General features: G+C 43.8%; 1 protein-coding gene across 1 annotated transcript in view; it reads left to right on the forward strand.

The window, feature by feature from the left end:
- Nucleotides 1-16649, forward strand: part of COL4A1 (collagen type IV alpha 1 chain) — a 347504-nt gene extending 330855 nt beyond the window's left edge. Inside the window, exons 50-52 of the mRNA XM_033949647.1 lie at nt 1938-2052; nt 5602-5774; nt 16241-16649. Coding sequence (XP_033805538.1) covers nt 1938-2052; nt 5602-5774; nt 16241-16322 — 370 coding nt within the window. The 3' untranslated portion in view covers nt 16323-16649. The remainder of the gene's footprint in view (nt 1-1937; nt 2053-5601; nt 5775-16240) is intronic.
- Nucleotides 16650-22253: the final 5604 nt, after the last annotated feature.

Genomic DNA, 22253 nt, shown 5'->3' on the forward strand with positions numbered 1-22253 from the left:
TGACCATTCGGGCAACTGGGCAGTGCCCGAGGGCCCAGAGCTGTAGGGGACCCAGTAACTCTCTTCCACATGATAAAGCATCTCTCCTCCTCTTCCTCCTGATTGGCTTCAGACCCTCTTGTGCCATGGACCAGCACCAATCTTGAATACTAGCATAAAACAGCAACAAACTGGCAGTACCTGTCAGTGTCCCAGACTCCTTTGTACTCTCCTATGGGTGGCCTAGACAGAAAAAAACTGGTTGCGGGCAAGCTATTCAGGTGCTTTTAGCCAGTCCTGTTCCCGTGTGCATCAGAGGAAAGCAGGACTGGATGAGCCATACAAAGTGCATGCACAGCTGGCTACACGACAGGTTTACTGTCTTGGTCACCCATAGGAGAGTTTGGAGGAGATCGGGACACTGACAGGTACTGCCACGGTTCATTGCTGCTTTTTGCTGGTTTCCAAAATAGATAAAGGCTCATAGCACAGAAGAGTCTGGATGGGGGAGCCCAATGATCCTTCTTGACTCAGGGTCCAGATCACTGTCAGTCCACCCCACACAGCTAGTAATACTTATTATCTCTCAGTGCCACTCTTATGCCTAAGAAAGGGTATATGTATGTCAACTGTAATGGCGATAGCTGCCTTCCCTCTTTTTATTTGTCCTTTGATGCCTGGGATAGCATTTGCCCTCTGTTGAAGTCCCAAACCAAGTTTATTCCAAGCTTAATTTATTGCCTAACCTACAGCTCAAAGTGATGTACATAAACTATGTAAATATTTCACATTAAAAATAAAAACTTGAACCTCCAAAGTCCAGTGGCAGAAAAAGCATTAGAAACATAGAAAAATGAAGTTAAAGATCGTATGACTTATCTAGTCTTATCCACCACCTCCATCAGGAAGCTGTTCCGCAAATTCACCGCTCTTTCCATGAAGAAGTATTTCAGGTTACTTTGAGTCTGTCCCCTTTCACCTTCATCCTATGCCCCTTCATTTCATAGCCTCCTTTTAGTTGAAAGAGACTCTTCTGCTCTGCATTTATGCCATGTAGGTATTTAAATGTTTCTAGCGTATCATATTGTATCTCCCTCTCTCTAGCCTGTCTTCCAAAGTATACTGCTCACTTAAATATCTTGGAATATCAGGCCCTGTATATGTGATATGTTCCTCACTGTTTCAACAGGACTTCTCTAATGTCACACTGTTTCATTCCTCTTAGGTGGAAAAAAATCTGTTTTCAACTGCAGGTTTCTTCATATTGTCAGTCTAATCGTTACTCTATGCTAATTTGCTTTTTTGATAAATTATATGTTTGTGCCTTCATTTGAACAGAATGTTTAAAGGACCAGCAACAAAGATATTGTTGCAAATGACCTTTTAAGATCTCATAGGACCGGCCTCCTTTTAGATGTACCATTCAACAAAAACAAAAATAAGGGGGCACTTATAATCATAAATATACTTTATACGTATTACAAGAGGAGCTCAGAACCATCAGTTGGTAAAGAAAGCACAATCAGGGCAAAAAAACCTTTTTAAATGTGTTTCGATGTGTCTATCATTGCTCCATCTCGAGTTTATATAAAGTTATTTCAAATGATTTTAGCACTGGTTTCCAAATGTAGTGATTTCTGAATTAGTAATAAATGTTCAAAGAAAAAATTTTTTCTTAAATTTTTAGAGAATGAATTTCAACTTAGCTCATTTCTGAATCAAAATCAAAACAGTAGTAGAAGTTGTCTCACTGTGGCAGGATCTAAAGAAGAAGCTTATGAGAGGTCATATAAAAGAAGACCTTTTTGACTGGCTCTTTAATAGACTTTCAGACTCCAGTTTATCCAGGATCAAAAAAGAGAGAAGCATGCTTGTTTGTTTGTTTTTAAGAAAAACATGCTCACATGTATAAACACATTTCCTAGAAAACCACGCTGCTCTGTTCCTTTTTTTTCCAGATGCTCTGTTTGTGAGGCTTCTGCTATGGTGATGGCAGTTCACAGTCAGACAATTCAGATCCCACAGTGCCCAGATGGGTGGATCTCTCTTTGGATTGGCTACTCATTTGTCATGGTAAGTATGCCAGGCAAGAACTGGATCAGAAATTTACCCACTATGCTTTACAGTGAGAGATTCTAGAATATGGACTCTATTCCTTGTTGAAAGAAAATAAGTAAGAGGAATGGTCTATATCTATATTCTGTGACATTAAAAAAATAATGCTGTCTCAGACATAGAGAATTTGTGCCATCAAGTGTCTTGATCTTTACTTCATGTCCTGGAAGTCTACCAATAAATCAGGATTTCAGGATGAATATGCATGAGAGAAATTTGCATGCCTGCTGTCTCCAGTGTAAGCAAATTTCTCTCATGCATATTTATTAGGGATATTCTGAAAACTTTCCCTGATGGCAGCCTTCGAGGACTGAGAGTGAATCCCCAGTCACACCTGCATTTGCTGATGCCAGGAGCTGAAATGGATGTTTTAATGGGCAGGTTTAAATTTATCTTTCAGATAGTTGAATAAGCCAAATTAAATTTCAATAAGTATTAACTTGGAGAAACATGTGTGAGTGAATATTCAAAAGATTTATTTGGTTAGCTTCAGGAGTTAACAAGAAAAATCTTAAACTTTGAATGTCTTCTGCTTATCATGCTTATCGTTTATCTTGATAACTTAGAACCAGAGCAGGATTAATTTGTCAAGGGCCCCTGGCCAGCCCCGCCCCACCCCACCATGCACCCAGGCGGAAACAGGAAGCTGCGTCAGAGGGAAGCTTTGGGCAAGCAGCACCGCTTGCACAATTACAGTTCCCGTTGCCTTTCTTACCCACGTTGCTTGCTTGTCTTACTTTCCGTCGATGGGGGGGCCCGCATTGCAGATCGGGGGGGGGGGGGGGTGGCACGTAGCCGATCGATGCTGGAGGGGCGCATCGCCGTTTGGAAAAAAACAATGTTGATGCTGTCCTTCATTGGGCCCCCCTGACCATTTCGGGCCCTAGGCACGTGCCTACTTGGCCTATTGGTTAATCCTGCTCTTACTAAGCTGCGTTAACGTTTTTAGCGCGCGCTAACCCCCGCACTACGCAGAAAAACTAATGCCAGCTCAATGGAGCCGTTAGCGTCTAGCGCGTGCTAAAACTGCTAGCACAGCTTAGTAAAAGGAGCCCTTAATATCCAGCCAAAGTGAACCAGTTAAAAAGAAAAGAGGCAAGAGGCATGTTTTGGGACATAGTTCTAATTTAACAAGATAGATATGTTGAGATTTGGCAGGGGTTGGTAGTTGAGAATATTCACACAATTAAAAATTGAAAGTTTACATTTGCAAAATTTGCTGTGCTATATAAAATTGTATGATGATTCCAGTTTATTCAACATTTTTGTACGTTTTAACATACAAATTTGTGAAATTTGGTTTGCATTTAATATAAGACTGGACACACAACCTCCATTTTTTTTTTTTTTTTTAATACGAAGATATTTCTGAGACAGTGATTGTCCCCCAGATTCTATAATCTTGTACACTCAGATTTTTACCTAGAGCACAAATTTGCAGATGCAAGTTATAGGGCTCCTTTTACTAAGCCGCGATAGCGTTTTAAGCGCATGCAGAATTTTAGCGTGCGCTAAACCTGCGCTTCGTGGCTAGAACTAACACCAGCTCAATGCTGGCGTTAGCGTCTAGCGTGCGCGGCAATAGCATGTGCTAAAACCGCCGTCGCAGCTTAGTAAAAGGCGCCCATAGAGTAAGAAGCAGACACATTGTTAGATGGTTTAAATCCTTTTTTGCAGAAGATCACATGATAGTGAGCAGAGCCACCCCCTGCGTGGGATAGCTTTGTTCTCTTTAAAGAGAAACTTGTACTGCTATACCTCAGGTCTCTCAATTGTGGAATGTGACAGAAATAGACATTGAGGTATTTATATTTCCCCCTGAAGCAGCCCTATGAGTGAAACACGGCACCTTTTATGTGATCTTCTGCAATAAAGGATTTTGACCTTCAACCAACATATGTTTCTTCAGCTTTTATTCTTCTGGGACTAACAGACCACTTGCCTATCTGGGTTATTTTTTTTTTTTTAGTTATAGAATAAGGACAGTTGCACATGCAACTTCATTTAATAATTGATTTCTTTTAATAATTTATTCTTTACAATAATGGATTTAACTGGAGTTAACATTTCCATGCACAGCTGCCCTTAGTCACTTGGATTGTGTGGATAAGCGGGATATAAATTTGATGAATAAATAAATATTCTAGAAGTGGTGCATGCAGATTCCATCATTCGCAGCTTCTAGGGGGTGTGGATTTGGGTAGATTTTAGGTAGGTTGAGGTGTGTCTAGGAGATAGGCATGCAGATTATAGAATAGTAGGAGTTAAATGCCTAACTGCTATTAGGTGCAAGCACTTATACTTACAATGGAAGTTTTGCGCCATTATAGAATTCGCGCTTAGCATGCATCATCCTGCCACTTAGATGTTTGCACTCTTTCTTACATCTATCTCTTGTTGCTTATGTTTATTACTTTCTTGATATTCCACCTAATGAATAGACACACAAGATGTTTTATAAAGTTAATAGAGGCAGAAAGGAACTACAGTATAATTAGCAGGACAGCAGAAGCTATAGGGAGAAATGGGAAAAGGAAATAAATGGGGGACCTGGTTCTCTTAGTGATTAGCCAGTCTTGCCAGTTGGTCATATGCCTGCTGGAATGGGTAAGTCTTTAAAGCAGCCCAAAACTTTAGATGCGAAGGATCTGAATGTAATGATATAAGGAAAGCATTCCAGAGCACTGGAATGCTTATTGGAGGGTGGACTCCAAACGAGAGCGATAGACAGATGGAAGTCAGAGACGTTATTCATAGTCTGAACAAAGAGCTCTTATGGGTCATAGGACGTAATCAGCATATAGAGATGCAGGAACGGTTGAAAAGCGAGACTTGTGTGTTAGAATCTGACTTTTGAATTGAACTCTGTAGGGAACTGGAAGCTAATAAGAACATATCAGAAGAGAGGGTAATGCGATCAAATCTCTTGTTATGGGTGAGAATGTAAAAAGTCATATGTTGTTCAGATGGAAGTCTTTTTAATGAGCCTGGTTTTAATGCTTTACCACTCAGTTTGTTGAAATTCACCCACAGAATGCAGCATTCATGACTAATGTGGTCCATAATTTTCTTTTAAAGTGGCACTCAACCATCACAATTTATTAAATTTCTCATTAACAACTCCTACCTCCATTTTATTGTAAATCATTTTGTAAATATAGTACAGTTTCCTCTTTCTTTATTCACAGGAAGTAAAGCATATTTTAGTGTTATATTCTTGGTAATACAAAACATGTTTCTTCATTTCTTCATCTATCCTGGTTCTGTTTGTTTTGATTTTTGAAAATGACAATCTTAAGTAACTTGGAGCAGTGCAGTACTACCAGCTGAAAACCACATGGAAACCAGCTACCATTGCCCAAATGGGAACATGGCTTTCAACTGTTCAGCTACCAATTGCTTTTCTCTGTTTTGAGCAGCCAGAGAGATGTGAAAAGATAGCTCCAAGGTATATTGGAATGTGACAAATACTCTGACCTGAAATTCTATTCTTTTATGTCTTTTCAGCAAACCAGTGCCGGGGCTGAGGGTTCCGGGCAAGCTCTCGCATCTCCAGGATCCTGCCTAGAGGAATTCCGTAGTGTCCCATTCATTGAATGTCACGGTCGTGGGACTTGTAATTATTATGCCAATGCATACAGCTTCTGGCTTGCCACTATAGACAGGAATGAGATGTTCAAGTGAGTTCTTGTTAAAATGTTTTGCCTCTATACACTCTGCAAATTGCTAAAACCCTGGCAAATGTCTCACTGAAGATCCGTTTTGTGTTACTAACTAGGGCTATCTGTGATGCTCTTAAAGTCACTGTTTAGGTACTTAAATACAAAAGATAAGGGTAGAGTGACCTGAGGAAAGAAATGTAATAATTGGATGTGCAGAAGGGTAAACTAAGTCTGACAAGGTGTACATGAACCTGGAAGTATCTGGTTATGCTCAGTGTCAACTGCTCTGCTGCTGGTTTGAATGTGAACTCGATGTTTAAAAGTCAAATGGGTATTTATACAACAGAGAAAATGTCAAATCAGTATTTATACCAACAGTAGGATTAAACTTGCTACTTTTCTGACCACGCAGACATTAACAGCGGACCCTGGATAGGCCCGCTCCCTAAATACACCCATTAGCCTGTGCCCCGCCCCCTTTTTACTTCTAACAAAACACACAAACTCTACTTATGGTGAAAATTAGCCGCAGCCCTGTTTATTGGAAACTACCCATTAAATATATAAACAGCATATTAACATCATAACAAAAATTCCCGAGCTACCTTAAACAAAGTTATGGCCCTGACCCCGCCATGCTAGCAAGGATCTGAGGGGTGGCATGCCCCCCACATGCCCCATTCTCCAGGCACATCTCCCAGCCAGCTCACCGCTCATCCCCTGATGAGCCCAGCAGACAGTAGCTCGGGATATGGCCACAGGGCCTGTAATGCCATTACAGCCCCCCCCCCCCCCCCCAATGAACAGAGCTGCGACTAGTATAACGCCCAAAGTTCACAACCTGTTGCAAAATCGTCCAGCAGCAAATCCCAGCCACGTCGAACAGTGCATCCGATCTCTCGCGAATAATCCCGAACAGGAAACATCCACCTACCCATGTCTAATTTGAAATCCACCCCAAGACTCCACCCACCGCCCAACTTGACAGTCCCCTGGTCCACCTCCGGGACTCCAGCTGGCGCGGTCGGGGAATAATATCCGACCATGCCAGTGTTGTGTCAGGGAATCATTCCATAACCACCTGAAGATCGCCCTGAATAGTGTCAATCAGATGCTTCCCTGTCTGGGAATCCACGTCGTCACCACCCAGATGCAGCAGCAAGACATCTGGTCGGCGAGGGCGTTGTCGCAAGTCCGTCAGCAATGGTAACAGTTGATGCCATCGCATGCCCTGTTGACCCCACCAGGAAACGCGCATACCCAAGCGCTGCAGACCCAGGTGCTGGCCTCAGGGCCGGATCACGGCACGCTCCCCTGCCCAATGGACGAAGGAGTACCCGACAATCCACACCGCACGCAGCCGCCAAACCGCATCTGAAAGGCAAACTCAGAAATCAAACCCAACCCCATAAGAAAAAGGCCGAGTTATTAAGGTGTCGCCACGTAGCATACAACAACCCCTGCCAACCACCTTTACCTCCCATGAACCTAGTAACCCCTACTTAGCGTCCCCAACAGATCCACCCTGTCTAGGGCCCCTCCGCACCAGCCTCCAGGCTGCCTCGTGAGGGCGAATATAACTCCAGTAGGCCCCCAAGGACCAGCACCCTAATTGCTGAATCCCCTACCCTGGCACCCCAGCCATAAAAGCACTCGTGGCCACCCCTATCCTAAAGGAATGAGTGCTATATCGCGCTGGATCCTCCCCACACCTGCGCAAAACCAACCGCAACACGGCTAAGAACTGATACCGCTTAAGGTACACCCCATCCACATGTAACAACAAGGCGAGCCCCAACGGAGGATGAACCACCATGTAGGCAGACAGGGCCGCGATAGGGCACGTAACACTGTTGATGAGCTTATGCAAAACCACCGTGCGGCCCCTGCCAAGTTGGTCCCTCTTGGATCTGGCAATATATAAGCGAACAGAGCTCTCACCACCCTGAATGTGCTGCGTCAAGAGGCCCCGCACGCCCACCGTGTCAGCTGCATGCACAAGTAGTTCCCTGATATGGAAAGCCCTGAAGAATGTGAGGGAAAATACCGCTCTAAACAGCAGCTCCTCATTACGCAGGCAACTCCGTGAGCAACCGCGCCAACAAGTCATGCGTAATTGGCAGTCAGGAGTCTGGTTGATGCGGCGTAATCCGGCCCATGGCGGCCAGCATCCTACACACCAAAAACCCCGTAGACGGGCATTGCCACCCCAAAGCCTTACAGAAGAAGACGAATCCCACCAAATGTCCCGCCACCACTCCCCAGGACAAACCCATGTGATGGGAATCCAACACAAAGGCAGCCAGCAAGTCCTTGAATACTGGCCCTGGGACCCAGCTCTGAGCAGAAAGGAAGGTGAATAATCATCTGAATCCAGCATTGTAACGAGTCCAAGTGGACGGAGCAACCTACAGTCTCAACATGTCCCAGCGCCCTTCACGACCAGGCTCCACAAATGCTCTGGCATTGGTAATCCCTGGACCCGCGCTCTGGGTGCCAACTGATGAAACTGCGGAAAGTTAAAGCGAGAGAGAACGTCAGCAATACAGTTCCTCACCCCCGGTACATGCCTAGCTCTGATGTACAAATTGAGCCGCAGGCAAAGCAATATAATCTCTCGCATCAACGTGTTAACCTGCAAGCACCTCGCAGCCTGCCGATTGACCACCTCCATTACCCCCATATTGTCACACCAGAACACTACGCGCTTATTGCATAACCTGGTAGGCCACAGCTCACAGGTGACCAACAGCGGGAAAAGTTCCAGGAGAGTCACATTCTGTGTAACTCCACACTGTTGCCATTCAGCCAGCCATTGCGCAGCACACCAGTCCCCTTGACAGTAAAGGCCAAAACCCATTCCTTCTGCCGCGTCAGATTGAAACCCAAATCCTGGTTAGACAACTCGGGTTGCTAAATCAGAAGCGTCCCATTAAAATGTCTAAGGAAAAGGGCTCACATCCACAGATCCATCCGTACACCAGCCGAGATGCGCACAAAGTGCCTCCGATCCCGCACACCTGAGATGGCCACCGCGAGCTGCCCGACCCATAGGGAGAACTTGACAAGCGAAGTTAAGCGACCTCAACAGTGATTGAACATCTCTGAGAGTAGCCTATCAGGACTCAACCACCTGTGATAACAGCACCAACAGCTGCCGCATCTTACCCCGTGGTAACCTGGTGACCATCGCCACGGTATTGAGCTCGATACCCAAGAAAGTAAGCACCGTAGAGAGACCTTCCAATTTGTCCCCCGCCAAGGGAATCCCAAATTTGGAGGCCACTCTTTCAACTTGAGACACACCGCGGAATCCGCCGCTCCAACGAAAAGAAAATTGTCCAGATAGTGCACTACAGAATCCACTCATGCTTTCTGCACTGTGACCCAGTGCAAGAACGAACTAAACATTTCGAAGTAGGCACAAGAAATGGAGCAGCCCATTGGCAAACAACGATCATAATAGAATGCACCCTCAAACTGAAAGCCCAACAATGGGTAAGAGGAAGGATGTACCGGCAAAAGTCGGAAAGCGGACTCAATGTCCACTTTAGCCAGAAGTGCACCGCGCCCAGCCCACAAAATAAGCCGAGGTACACAATCGAAGGATGAATAGCGCACTGCACAGAGGTCATGCAGGATGCCTTCATTCATGGAGCGACCCGATGGCTGAGACAGGTTGTCAATTAACCAGAACTTCCCAGGATCCTTCTTGGGAATGATTGCCAATGGAGAGACCATCATAACCGAGAACGGACGCTCCCGAAAAGGCCCCGCAATTTGCCTTTTCCTAATCTCATCCTGCAATTTGGACTGAACCACATCTCGGAGTCTAGCTAATGATGAGGCATTAGGAACCTGAAAAGGAACAACTGTTTTTTCGTACAGGATAACAAAACCCTCCCCAAAACCCTTCTCTAAAACACCGCCGCCCTACAATCACCATACTCACGTAACCACGATCGGAGAGCCTCCACCCTGATCGGGGTGGGCACACAGAGGCACCCACCTTACTTGGCTGGCCCCGGAGGCACGGCAGCTCCTTTTTTAGGACATTTAATCGCGGAGTGACTCTGTCCGCACAGAGAACAAGCTTGTTTGAATCTACAGTCCGGAAATGGGCACATCACTTTATTGAACTTCCAGCAGAGGTCACTCCCATCCCCTGCACCCTGTCCATTCTGCCACGCCGTGGAATGAAAGGAACGACTCGCACCCATCAAGCCCTGAGGCGCAGACCTCGCTGGCCCACTCCCTGCCGCGCCACCCAGCTGAGCCATGTGCATGAGCCACAGGTTGATATCCTGGGTGCCCCACGACATGTGCTGGTTTTCCTCCATCTTATCACGAAATGCTTCGTCGTAGTTGAGCCAGGCCCAACTACCGAAGTGATGATAGGTATCGAGAATGGAGTCAGCATAAGCCAAAAGCAGGCCATAATCCTGTGGACTCTCCTGGTCCCACACACTGGCTAGTCTCAGAAATGCCCGCATCCAGTTAACAATATTACGTGAGACCTGCCCCAATTTAACTCGACCATCCTCCTTTTTAACCCTCTTTTTACCCTTCCTATGCACTCGCCCCTCGAGGAGCTGGAAAATATCAATACACGCTCTCTTCCAAATTTTGCAGCGCAGCACCCTAGGCACCTTCTCCCAAAGCTCAGTGAGCACTACCAATGCCGGAGCCCTCCTATCCTGGCCCTCCTGCAAAGCCTGCGCACCCGCCACTCTCATCTGAGATCGGGAGGAAGACGAAGAAGTGGAAGTTAAAGAAGAAGAGGAGGAATACCTGTCTCTCCGCCTATGCCTTCCCTTCCCCTTCTTCCTACCCCTGTGCCCCCCTCCTGCAGCAGCCGCTAGGGCCATATTACCCATGTCCTGCGCTCCTCCAGTGGTGTCAACTTTGCCCGTTGCTCCCCCCCTCCCAACGTCCTCCACGGCCGTGGCCCTCCAATGGCAGGTTTTCCCAATGGCGGGAAAGACCCGCCAGCCTGTCACCTACCTACTGATTTCCCCAGCCGGCCCTGCGCCTACGACGGGCTACCACGCGGGCCTCCAAGCTCCGTGTTAGGTTCACCCATCGAGACGGGCTCTCGGGCTATCTATTCTTATTTAGTTTCGTGGTTCACAAATAGCATGTTATGTTACGTTACTCAGGCTCTTTTATTCAGCTTTTACCTATTCAGTTCAAGGACAGATTACAAAACAAGATACTAGACTAACTTGTCCAGGAATTACAAAAAACAAGTTTTAAACCCATGATTCTATAAATGGCATCTAACTCCTAGGCGCTGTTTGGCATGATTGTCAATCAACCACTAGGCATCATTTCTAGAATCGCACCTAGCGGTGCCTAAGCATTCTTAGGCACCGGTAGGTGTTGAATCCTTTAGCATACTGCCATGCAGGCCAAGGGTTTTCAAGGCCTAAATGAGTGCGCCTAAGCCAATCCATGCCCAAACTCTGCCTCGAGTCTGCCCCTAACCATAACTACTTGCCGTATACTCAATGTAGACACCTACCTGGAAATGGTAGACAGCTACCAGCAAATTCATTAAAAAAAACATTTTAATTGGTTTTTATTTATAAATCTTTATTGATTTTCAAGTAGTAACAGTGCAATACATAAGAATCTGAACGTATAACAAATCAAGAAAAGCACTTTGAACTTACAAATATTCAAAAGTAATCTTTTCCCCCCACCCCCTTTACTTAATCAATAATATAAATGCAATTATCCTTCCAATAACCCACTCTTATTTAAAGTAGTAATACATTCCCACCCTGGATGTGTAAGGACATCAGACAAAAATTAAAGAGAAATAACAACTATATAGAAGCAATAAAAGATGCCAATGGGCCCCACACCAAGTTAAATACATTACTATGCCCCAAGATTTGAGCAATCATTTTTTCATATTTGTACCTGGAGCATAAGTTCACCCACCAGAAAGTAAAGTTAAGTCGATCATAGTTCTTCCAATTGCGTGTTATCATCTGCATGGCTATTCCCGTCATAATTAAGAAAAGCCGGCATTTATAACGATCCATAGGGGGTTTAACATGTAATAGTGTTCCACATATTATGGCTTCATAAGTCAATGGGATTGATGACTCAAGTACAACATTAATTTGACCCCATATTGACTTCCAAAAATTAAGTATCAAAGGACAATAGAATAACAGATGATCCAAAGTCCCTATATCAAGATGACAATGCCAGCATCTATTAGATTTAGAACTGTCTATCTTTTGCAAACGAACTGGGGTCCAAAAAAGCCTATGCAACAAAAAAAAACAACATGTTTGTTTCATAGATGCTGACCCTGTACACCTCATCCTCCAAGTCCAAATTCGTGGCCATCGAGACACAGAAATATATTGCTTTATCTCAATGCTCCAAATGTCTCTAAGACTAGATTTTGGTTTTTTATTCAAGAATTCAGATATTAATTTATACCACTGGGCGGCCTGATGTCCTAAAAAATCTGTCTGGAAGCATGGGATCTGCAAGCTATAATGAGTTTTTAAGTTTCGCCAATTAGGGATAATTGGTTTTTAATGGTGCTGTCAATGAACAGCGCTGATTAAGCCAATGAAAAAAATTAAGTTTGGCGCCTAGATCAACTGGGCACTCCGATCTAGGCGTTTAACTATAGGCGTCTTTTATAGAATCAGGGCCTACATGTTAACTCATAGATAAAACATCATTTTGAAACAGAAAAGATTTTAGAATCTTTCTAAATTTAAATTAATAGCTATATGAACGTAACCTAGTGGAAGTTGGTATCGAATAGCTAGAGCAGGGGTGTCAAAGTCCCTCCTCGAGGGCCGCAATCCAGTCGGGTTTTCAGGATTTCCCCAATGAATATGCATGAGATCTATTAGCATACAATGAAAGCAGTGCATGCAAATAGATCTCATGCATATTCATTGGGGAAATCCTGAAAACTCAACTGGATTGTGGCCCTCGAGGAGGGACTTTGACACCCCTGAGCTAGAGCAAGCTGCCAAGTGGATTTCAGATTTTTAAACAGTAGGAATTTTAGTTGAAAAAGGTTTCTCATTTGATATTTGGTAGAAGGATTCTGCAACAACATTATCAACCTGTTAAATAAATGTGCATTACCTGTTAAAATTTTAGAAATTGAAACCTTATTCTTGTTGCTAAAGGAAGCCAATGAAGTTTCAAATAAAAAGGCTGCAATGACTCAGATTTCCATGTACCAGAAAGCAATCTAACTGCTGAGTTCTGGACCAGTTGTTAACAGTTTATGAGGGATTTGAAACAGATACCTAATATTGATAAAATCAGAGATTGCACCAAGATCCAGAGGGACTCAAGATCAAAATATTTTCTAATAGATCTTAGATTTCTCATGATCACAAATGATTGTTCGACACTTAGGGCTCCTTTTACGAAGGTGCGCTAGCGTTTTTAGCCCACACACAAAATTAACGCACGCTATAGCGCTAGCCGAAAAACTACCGCCTGCTTATGAGGAGGCATAGCAGCTAGCACACGTGTAATTTTAGCACATGCTATTGCGAACGTAAAGGCCCTAGCGCGCCTTCATAAAAGGAGCCCATAGTGAGGGCATTGTCTATTTCCACCCATAAAATTCTGGAGTGTAAATCTAGGAGAAAGTTATTCCCATCTAAAGAGAGTACCAAAATATATCTAGGGGCCTTTTGAGATCCAAGCCATAAGAATTTTGTTTTGCTCTTATTGAGCTTAAGACAGTGAAATCCACAAAAAAACAAGGCGAATAACCCCATGATAAGTAAACCAGAAATAGAGAGAACAAATGGGGAAGGAACCTTACACATCAGCCTGAGAACAAATGGAGTTTATTAAGCATAATCATACATCGAATTATAGCACATACAATTGTCAATAAATAGTCCGTCTTTTAGAGAATATGGCCCTAACTGCTCATCATGGTTTATATAAGCAGGCATCTATGCGCATACATAGGTTCCTAAAACCTTTTACTCTTTGGGATCTTGCCACGTACTTGTGACCTTGGTTGGCCACTGTTGGAAACAGGATACTGGGCTTCATGGACCTTTGATTTGTCCCAGTATGGTAGCTCTTATGTTCACCCCTGGGAATACTTATACACAGTGCTGTAAAAATAGATGTTATCTTGTGGGGTACATACTTTCTACTCATGTATATGTGCATAAAATTTTATAAGACCCTTATTCTGTGTATAAAACATGCTTCCACACAGAAACAGCTGTATAAATTTACTCCAGAGTTTGAAATCTTTACAAGTTTTGTTAATTTTTTTAAAATTTGATTCTTCTGACCACTAGGACCTTAGGCCCTCATTTACAAAGCCGATTACCGCAGCGGCTCGCAGTAATCGCATCGTACCCCATTGGGAATTAATGGGCTTTTGTGGCATTGACGTGTGGCAGCGGCTAATGTGGCTTTGTAAAAGGGGGAGTTAAAATTGCATCCCATCCATTGGCTTCCCTTGCTGGTATAATGCAAGTGGGTGGGTGGGTCAGGAGTGTTCCAGAAGCATTGGATGGCATACCGCACAGGGCACGTTGCTAACTTATGAAGCTCCAGCTGACCACAGTCTGTTTTAACTCCTGTCTTGGAATGATATTAGCTCAGATTAAGGATCTCCAATTCCTCACCTTCACACCCCTCCCCAATAAAAATAAATAAATCAGCAAGTTTGTGACAGATTTCAAGACTGGAGGCTTACTTTTGGTTTGCAGTTGTCTTGATACAGAAATTAGCCCTTCTGCTGTTTCTGTGTGTGTATGTGTGTGTGTGTATGCGCACACTCATACACACAGCGCCGGATTCTGTATAGGACACCTGGTCTCAGAAGCCGACGGGCGTCCTATATAGAATCGGGCCTAAGGCCGTCTAAAGTAAACCCAATTCTCTAACCGACGTCCATGTTACAGATGCCGGTTAGAGAATCGGATTGTTGGAGATGTGGCCGCTAAGCTTATCTCGGCAAGGGATCTCCCTGCTGCAATAAATTTAGCGGTCGCACTTGCGGCCACCAGTCCCCCCACCCCTCAAACGAACATGGCAGGAAGGATGCCCAGTCCCTCCTGCCCAGAACACTGTCCCCGAATGAAACAGGTAGGAGGGTGCCCAGTCTCTCTTGCCGGAACCTCCAACCCCCCCCCCCCCGAAGGATACCAGCAGAAGGGTGCCCAGTTCCTCCTGACGGACCCCCCCTGAACGAAACTGGCAGGAGGGTGCCCAATCCCTCCTGCCGGAAACCCCCCACCTGGACCCCTCCTAACCCCCCACCCTCCCCGGACCCCCCTCTAACCTGAAACGATGGCCAGACGGATGGGTCTTCCATCTGTCCAGCAGGCCCGCCTCCATCGGAATGAGGCGGGCCTGCCCCTTCTTGGTGCATTGTAGGATGCACCGGGGAGGGGGCCTAAGGCCTGATTAGCCCAGGTGCCTAAGGCCCCTCCCAGAATCTTAAGTTGGCCAATGCCTAAGGCCCCTCCAATTGCTGCCTAACCAGCCAATCGGGACACCGTTTATTGAATCTGGGCCACAGTGTCTTATATACCACAATTCTCTGCAAGAAATCTAGGTGATTTACAATAGATGAAGTTTGGATCAATTTTGGAAGTTACATTTTTAGAGTGAGAAGTGATTGTTAGGAGGAGAGAAGGTGTAGAAGATAAGAGTGGCTATAGGGAGAAGAGGTATGTCTTTAGTTTCTTCCTAAATTCAAGGTATGTGGTGGGTTGTCTTAGTTGAATTGGCAGTTTGTTCCAAATGAGGGGAGCTTGGTATTCAAAGATAGCCTCAAACATCTTCTACCGTACTTTTTGAGGTGACGGGAAGGGTAGTTTGAAGCATTGTGATAACACGTGAGTTTAAGAAGGAATGTGGGACTTTAATATCAGATGTTAGTCCCTCTGAGTTTTCTCCATAGATCGCTTTGTGAACCATGCAGGCAAAGGCAGCGGAACGCTGCTTTGTCTGGAAAGCCCAGGAGCTCCCATGTCTCCCACTCACCTCTTCCCAGTGTCGTGCAGCTTGCACAAGCAGGCCTGCCCCTGGAAGTAGAATGAAGGGTTCCGGGGCAGGCCTGTTGTCTGACGCTGTGCAGCAGACTCCCAACGGGATTTAAACTAGTCACCTGGAGGGTGGGCAAAAATGGGAGTCACCTGAGAGGGGAGGGCAAAAATGGATTTGCCCTATACATACATATATACGCATATACAGTATATACATATATGTACAGCTACTCATTCATATGCATGCATATTTGTTAGTGATACTTATGGACATGTACCTGTCTGCTTGTATGTGCATTTTACATTTTTCTAGGGAAAATTACACATTCTCACTATCAGGTGCAGAAGAGCGCACTATAGATGTTAAAACTGGAATATTGCTGTCACTGCCGGATAGAACAATGACTGAATGCAATTTCTGAGCCTGTTTTTGTTTCTGATTTTTTTTTTTTTTTCTAGGAAACCCGTTCCTTCCACTCTGAAAGCAGGAGATCTACGCACGCACGTCAGCCGATGCCAAGTCTGTATGCGAAGGACATGACTTCCGTACTTTTAATGAATTCCAAAATATGGTGCTATTCATGTTAACATCATTGAAGTCTACATCTAATACTGTATATCCTGTGTACCTCACCGCCATACAATGCCAAAAGCAATCAAGAATCGAAAACATAAGTAACATGTGCTATTGGAACTTGCCTAACTAACTCCTCCTCGCTTTTCCTGGTCCTGAATATGCTGGCGAAAAGAGACAGCCAAGATAAGCCTCAAACATTGACATACCAAATGGCACTTTTGAGCAAGTGAAATACAATTGCATATGTAAATGAATGCACTGATAATATAATAAAGAGCTCATTGAAAAGTTCCTAAGGTGCTAGGAGGTATGTGATGCCTTTATGTGTTGTTTGACTCCTCTTTTTCTCGTTTTTGTATTATAACTTTTTGAATTATGTTGCCATTGTCTAGCTGTTACAAAGTTACAAGTTATTTTTTTTTTGTATGTAGTTCTTTTGCCTGTATAAATAATACTTATGTAAAGAAAGGTCTTGGGGGCATGGGGTGGGGAGTTTGCAAATACAAGATATCACATATCCATGTAGGGAAAAACACGAGTCTTTCCTGCTATCTGTTGTACTATGCAAGAATCAAAAGAATCCTACATGTTTATACCATAGATAGGGCCTAACGATGGATAAATTAAAATATATATATATATTTAGTAATTTATATAGATGTCAACACTTTAATGAATGAATTGGTATTTCGGTTTTATGAATAGTACTTTATGCATTTTGGTGTAGAGGTGCCAGCTGGGACCATTTGATCCTGCCTTGGTTTTACCTCTACTGAATCTATGGAGATCGTATCCTGCTTTTCCTAGGGGGATAAAAAAAACAGGGGAGCCTTTTACTCGGTTCATAGACAACCCCGCGAAAGACAAAGGCACGCGCCGACAACTGAGCGCAAGACGGAGGCGCGTGCCGAAGAAAATTGCAGTTTTTAGATGCTCCGACGGGGGATTTTGTTGGGGAGCCCCCCCAGTTTACTTAATAGAGATCGCGCCGGCGTTGTGGGGAGTTTGGGGGGTTGTAACCCTCCACATTTTACTGTAAACTTAACTTTTTCCCTAAAAACAGGGAAAAAGTGAAGTTTTCAGTAAAATGTGGGGGGTTACAACCCCCCCACAACGCGGTGCGATCTCTATTAAGTAAAGCACGCCCCCCCTCCCGTCGTAGCCCTAAAAACAGTAATTTTCTGCGGCGCACACCTCCGCGCTGTGCTCAATTGTCTGCGCGCGCCTTTGTCCCGGCGCGCTTTTGACCTGACACCCTTTTACTCGGCTGCAGTAAACACTAATGCATGCTTGCTGCTGCAGCAAAAAAATGGTATACCATGTGGGCACACTAATGGGCACGTTCTATGCTAAAAGGTTAGTACAGCTATACTGCCACATGCTAACCAAATTCTAGAAATGGCGCCTAAATTTTGGCATCGGTAGGTGCTCTATTGGCGCCTAATTTAAGTAACAAACACCATTTTAAATGTCAAAACACAGCACCGTTAAAGCGCCTACTGGCACCTAATTAATAGTTGCTGGGATTCTCCCCATGTAGGCGCTTTAGGCTGCTGAACGCCGGGAGTGGTGTTAGGCGACCTAAAGCACCTACGTAGGCGTGATTCAAGACAAAGGTAGTGCTGGAAATGTAGGCCTGGAAAACCCTGGCCTACATTTCGGCACCTCTTTTTCATGGAGGTGCAATTCTATATAGGGCGCCGTCATGTGATTGATAACGTCATCGGCGGCCTCTTTTAGGTGGCTGCTGATATCTGTACCATATAGAGAATCCAGACCTTAGTGCATGCTTAGCGCACGGCCACTAGTAGGGAATATAGAAAAAGCAGCCATTTTACCCTGGCGAGAAAAATGGCCTTAGCATGTAGGAATGGTTCATAGACAAAATCGCGCTAGACAACGGCGCGCCGACAACTGAGCGCCGACAACTGAGCGCAAAGTTGACGGCGCGCCGAAGAAAAGCACTATTTTAAAGGGTTCCGACGGGGGGTGTTGGTGGGGAACCCCCCTATTTTACTTAACAGACATCGCGCTGGCATTGTGGGGGGTTTGGGGGGTTGTAACCCCCCTCATTATACTTGAAACTGAACTTTTTGCCTATTTTGTAGGGAAAAAGTTCAGTTTTAAGTATAATGTGGGGGGTTACAACCCCCCAAACCCCCCACAACGCCAGCGCAATGTCTGTTAAGTAAAGTGTGGGGGGGTTCCCCCCCACACCCCCCATCGGAGCCCTTTAAAATAGTGCTTTTCTTCGGCGCGCCGTCAACCTTGCGCTCAGTTGTCTGCACTCAGTTGTCGGCGCGCCATTGTCTCGCGCGATTTAGTCCCGTCACCTGTAGGAATGATTCATGTAAGGGTGTACTAAGGCCACTTTTTTGTCGTAGTTTGGTAAAAGGGCCCCCAGGTCTGGATCAGACTCTCTTGACAAAAATAATGGAGCTAGTAGGCAGCCCTATTTTTATTCCATGACAGCAAATTAGTGGACAAATCTAGATGAAAGAGGCCTGCTTATCATGTCTTACTTTTGTAAGGGCCAGGAATGAAACCCCAAACAGTGGTTATGTGAAAAGATATGAACATGGCTTTTTAACATAGAAGATGTATCGTAATTGGAGGTTACTATTTTTATTGTTTGTTTAATGGTTTCAGGGTTCTAAACACTAGACACATGCATTCTATAAACTGCCATAATAGAATTGCTGGGCTCCATGCATCTAATCATGTTATACCTAAATGTGTTAGGGAAATTCCAAAGGACAAAATAAAGAGTTTTAAGGCCTTTTATATATATATCTATATCTATAATTCCATTTTGTGTATCTTACAAATTCCATTTTGTAATAAAACTATGTTTAATTTTTTTTCTGGAGTTGGTTGGGTGTTTTGATTCCAAAACCGTTCATTATTAAATTGCTGCATAAAGCTTTAATAAATGCATAAACCTGATAAAGCCAATTAGATAATCCCATTTTATTTTTTTATTACTTTCAAACATTTCTGGTCATCAGGTCTTTTAATTACAAGTAAGAATAATTTTATATTCCAGCAATGTGCCTGATTTATGATAGGAAGGCAAAACCAGAAACAGCACTAAGAGATGAAATATGTTCAAACAGTTAAAAAAAAGCAGGAAGTAGGTGGGACCAGCAGAGAGAAAGGCCTGATGTCGGCAACAGCAGCGAGTTGTGAATGCTGCCGCTACCCATGATATAAGGCAAGTTATCAGGAGGGGGGTGTTAGAGAGAAAGATAGAGGTAGGTACCTATGGAGTGGAGGGGAGGAGGAAAGAAATGCTATACCCGATTAGGGAAGAGGAGAAGGAGAGGGAGGGAGAAGGAAAATAGAGAAACATGATGGCAGATAAAGGCCAAGTGGCCCATTCAGTCTGTCCTTCCTCCTCTCCCTAAGAAATCCTACGTGCCTGTTATACACTTTCTTGAAATCAGATACAGTCTTTGCCTCCACCACCTCTACCAGGAGTCTATTCCATGCATCTATCACCCTTTCTGTAAAAACTTATTTCATTAGATTACTCCTGAGCCTATCACCTCTTAACTTCATCTTCATCTCAAATGAAAGAGACTTGCCTAATATGCTTTTATTCCATGTAGGTGTCTATCATATCTCCCTGCTCCCGCATTTCCTCCAAAGTAGACATTTTGAGATCTTTAAGTCTCTTCCTGTACACCTTATGACAAAGACCACCAACCATTTTAGTAGCTTTCCTCTGGACTGACTCCATCCTGTTTATATTTTTTTGAAGGTGCATGTTTCCAGAATTGTACACAATATTCTAAATGAGGTCTCACCAGAGTCTTATACTAGGGCATCAATACCTCCTTTTTCCTACTGGCCATACCTCTCCCTATGCACTCTAGCATCCTCCTAACTTTCGCCATCACCTTTTTAACCTGTTTGTCCACCTTAAGATCATCAAATACTATCACACCCAAGTCCTGTTCCTCTTTCATGCACAAAAGTTATTTATCCCCTAAATTGTACCATTCCCTTGGGTTTTTGCAGCCCAAATGCATGACCTTGCTTTCTTAGCATTAAATCTTAGCTGTCAAATTTCAGACTATTCCTCGAGCTTCACGAGGTCCTTCCTCATGCTATTCACACCATCAGGGGTGTCTACTGTATTACAGATTTTGGTATCATCCATAAAGAGGCAAATCTTACCTAAGAGTACTTCAGCAATATCACTTACAAAAATGTTAAAAAGAACAGGCCCAAGAACTGAACCTTGAGGCACATTACTGGTAACATCCCTTTCCACAGAGCAATCCCCATTGATCACTACCCTCTGTCACCTTCCACTCAGCCAGTTCCTGACCCAGTCCTTCACTTTGGGGCCTATCCTGAGGACACAGTAAAATCCATTTTAAATTTAAGATTTACAATTGGATTAGTCAATTATTGAAAACATCAGCCCAAACTAGACCAGAACCACAATAAGACATTATCAGTAAATGGAGGTGCACTAAGGTATTTCTTTTCAAAATCTACATTATATAGGTTGGATGTCATGTCAAGTACCATGTTAGCACTTATGACAGTGCCTTTTATCTATTAGTAGAAGTAGTTTAATACATATAATATAACGAGACAGGGGTTTTACATCAATACAATATCTTTAATATAACTTTAATTATAGCATCATTTTATGGAATAAATGAATCCATATTACATTTACAATTAATAAAATCTATCTAAACATATGAACCACCTATGTTAAGTGGTAGAAAACCTGAAGCTTGTTCAAAGTTCATTCAAAAGCCTTTACTGAATTAATTCGAGCAACTATTCCACATAGTCTGTTGTTTCTTGTACTTCTCACACACACTTTCTTGCGCTCACTGGTACTTAGACAAAGTTGGTAAAACGCCTCCTTATATAATTTTAGACTGTATCCAGTCTGCCATATTTGTGCGGGCAGGGAGGGGGTGGGCAACATCAGGGAAGTTTCGGGAGTTTTTATTTTAGGAGCCGGGCTCAATGGCAGGAGAGAGTCGGCATCTCTCCTGCCATATTTTGGGGGGAGTGCCGATGGCAGGAGGGAGTCAGCATCCTTCCTGCCTTTTTCTTTGGGGGAGGGTGGCAGTGGGGCTGCATTTGTGTGTGTGGGGGGTGTATTTTATTTTTTTAATTGGCCAGATATTTTGCGTATGAATACATGCAAAATATCTGGCTCAATTTTTTTTAAAATGAAAAAAAGCCGCTGACAGCAGTGACAGGAGGCTGCATCTTCTGTCACTACTGTCAGGGCTGCCCCGACTCAATCGCTCACTAAGCGATTGAGTCGGGGAGTTTGCATGCAAATGATTTGCACCTCTGTGCAAATCATTTGCATGCGGAAAAGGTAGTGAATCAATCACCGTTTCAAAATCGGGCAGTAATCGGCCAACATTGATTGAATCGCTACCTAATCTGGGCCTTAGTTTATCATTACTTATTCCATTCTGGGTAAGCGTGTATCTCTGTGTTTGAAAAGGGCATGGTTTTCTGATAGCATTGACTGTGCAGGATAGATCTGTACTAATCTGGCTTGCTTAGTTTTACAGTGGGTGTATTGATGTTCTAGTGCTCACTGCAGTGTTTAAGATGCTGCCTTTTCCTAGGTGCACCCTTGTTGTGTGACTCATGGATTATTACTAAAAATAATTTTTCTATAGAGGAAGGGGGTGTTAAAAAAAATGATCATCCTTTGTGTCAAATATACTAGGTGCGCACTACTTCCAGTGAAGCACATTTCCCAAGGAGAACACATTCCAGTTAATAAATTCAAATTAAAACACCTTTGTGTGCTTTGTTCTCTGGACATTTTATTTTTCCATCATGCTAATGCCAGTTTCTCTTTTTTTTTCGTGTCTGACTTCTGCCATCTCTTGTCAC

Source organism: Geotrypetes seraphini, chromosome 6, assembly GCF_902459505.1.
Source record: "Geotrypetes seraphini chromosome 6, aGeoSer1.1, whole genome shotgun sequence".
Lineage (NCBI taxonomy): Eukaryota > Metazoa > Chordata > Amphibia > Gymnophiona > Dermophiidae > Geotrypetes > Geotrypetes seraphini.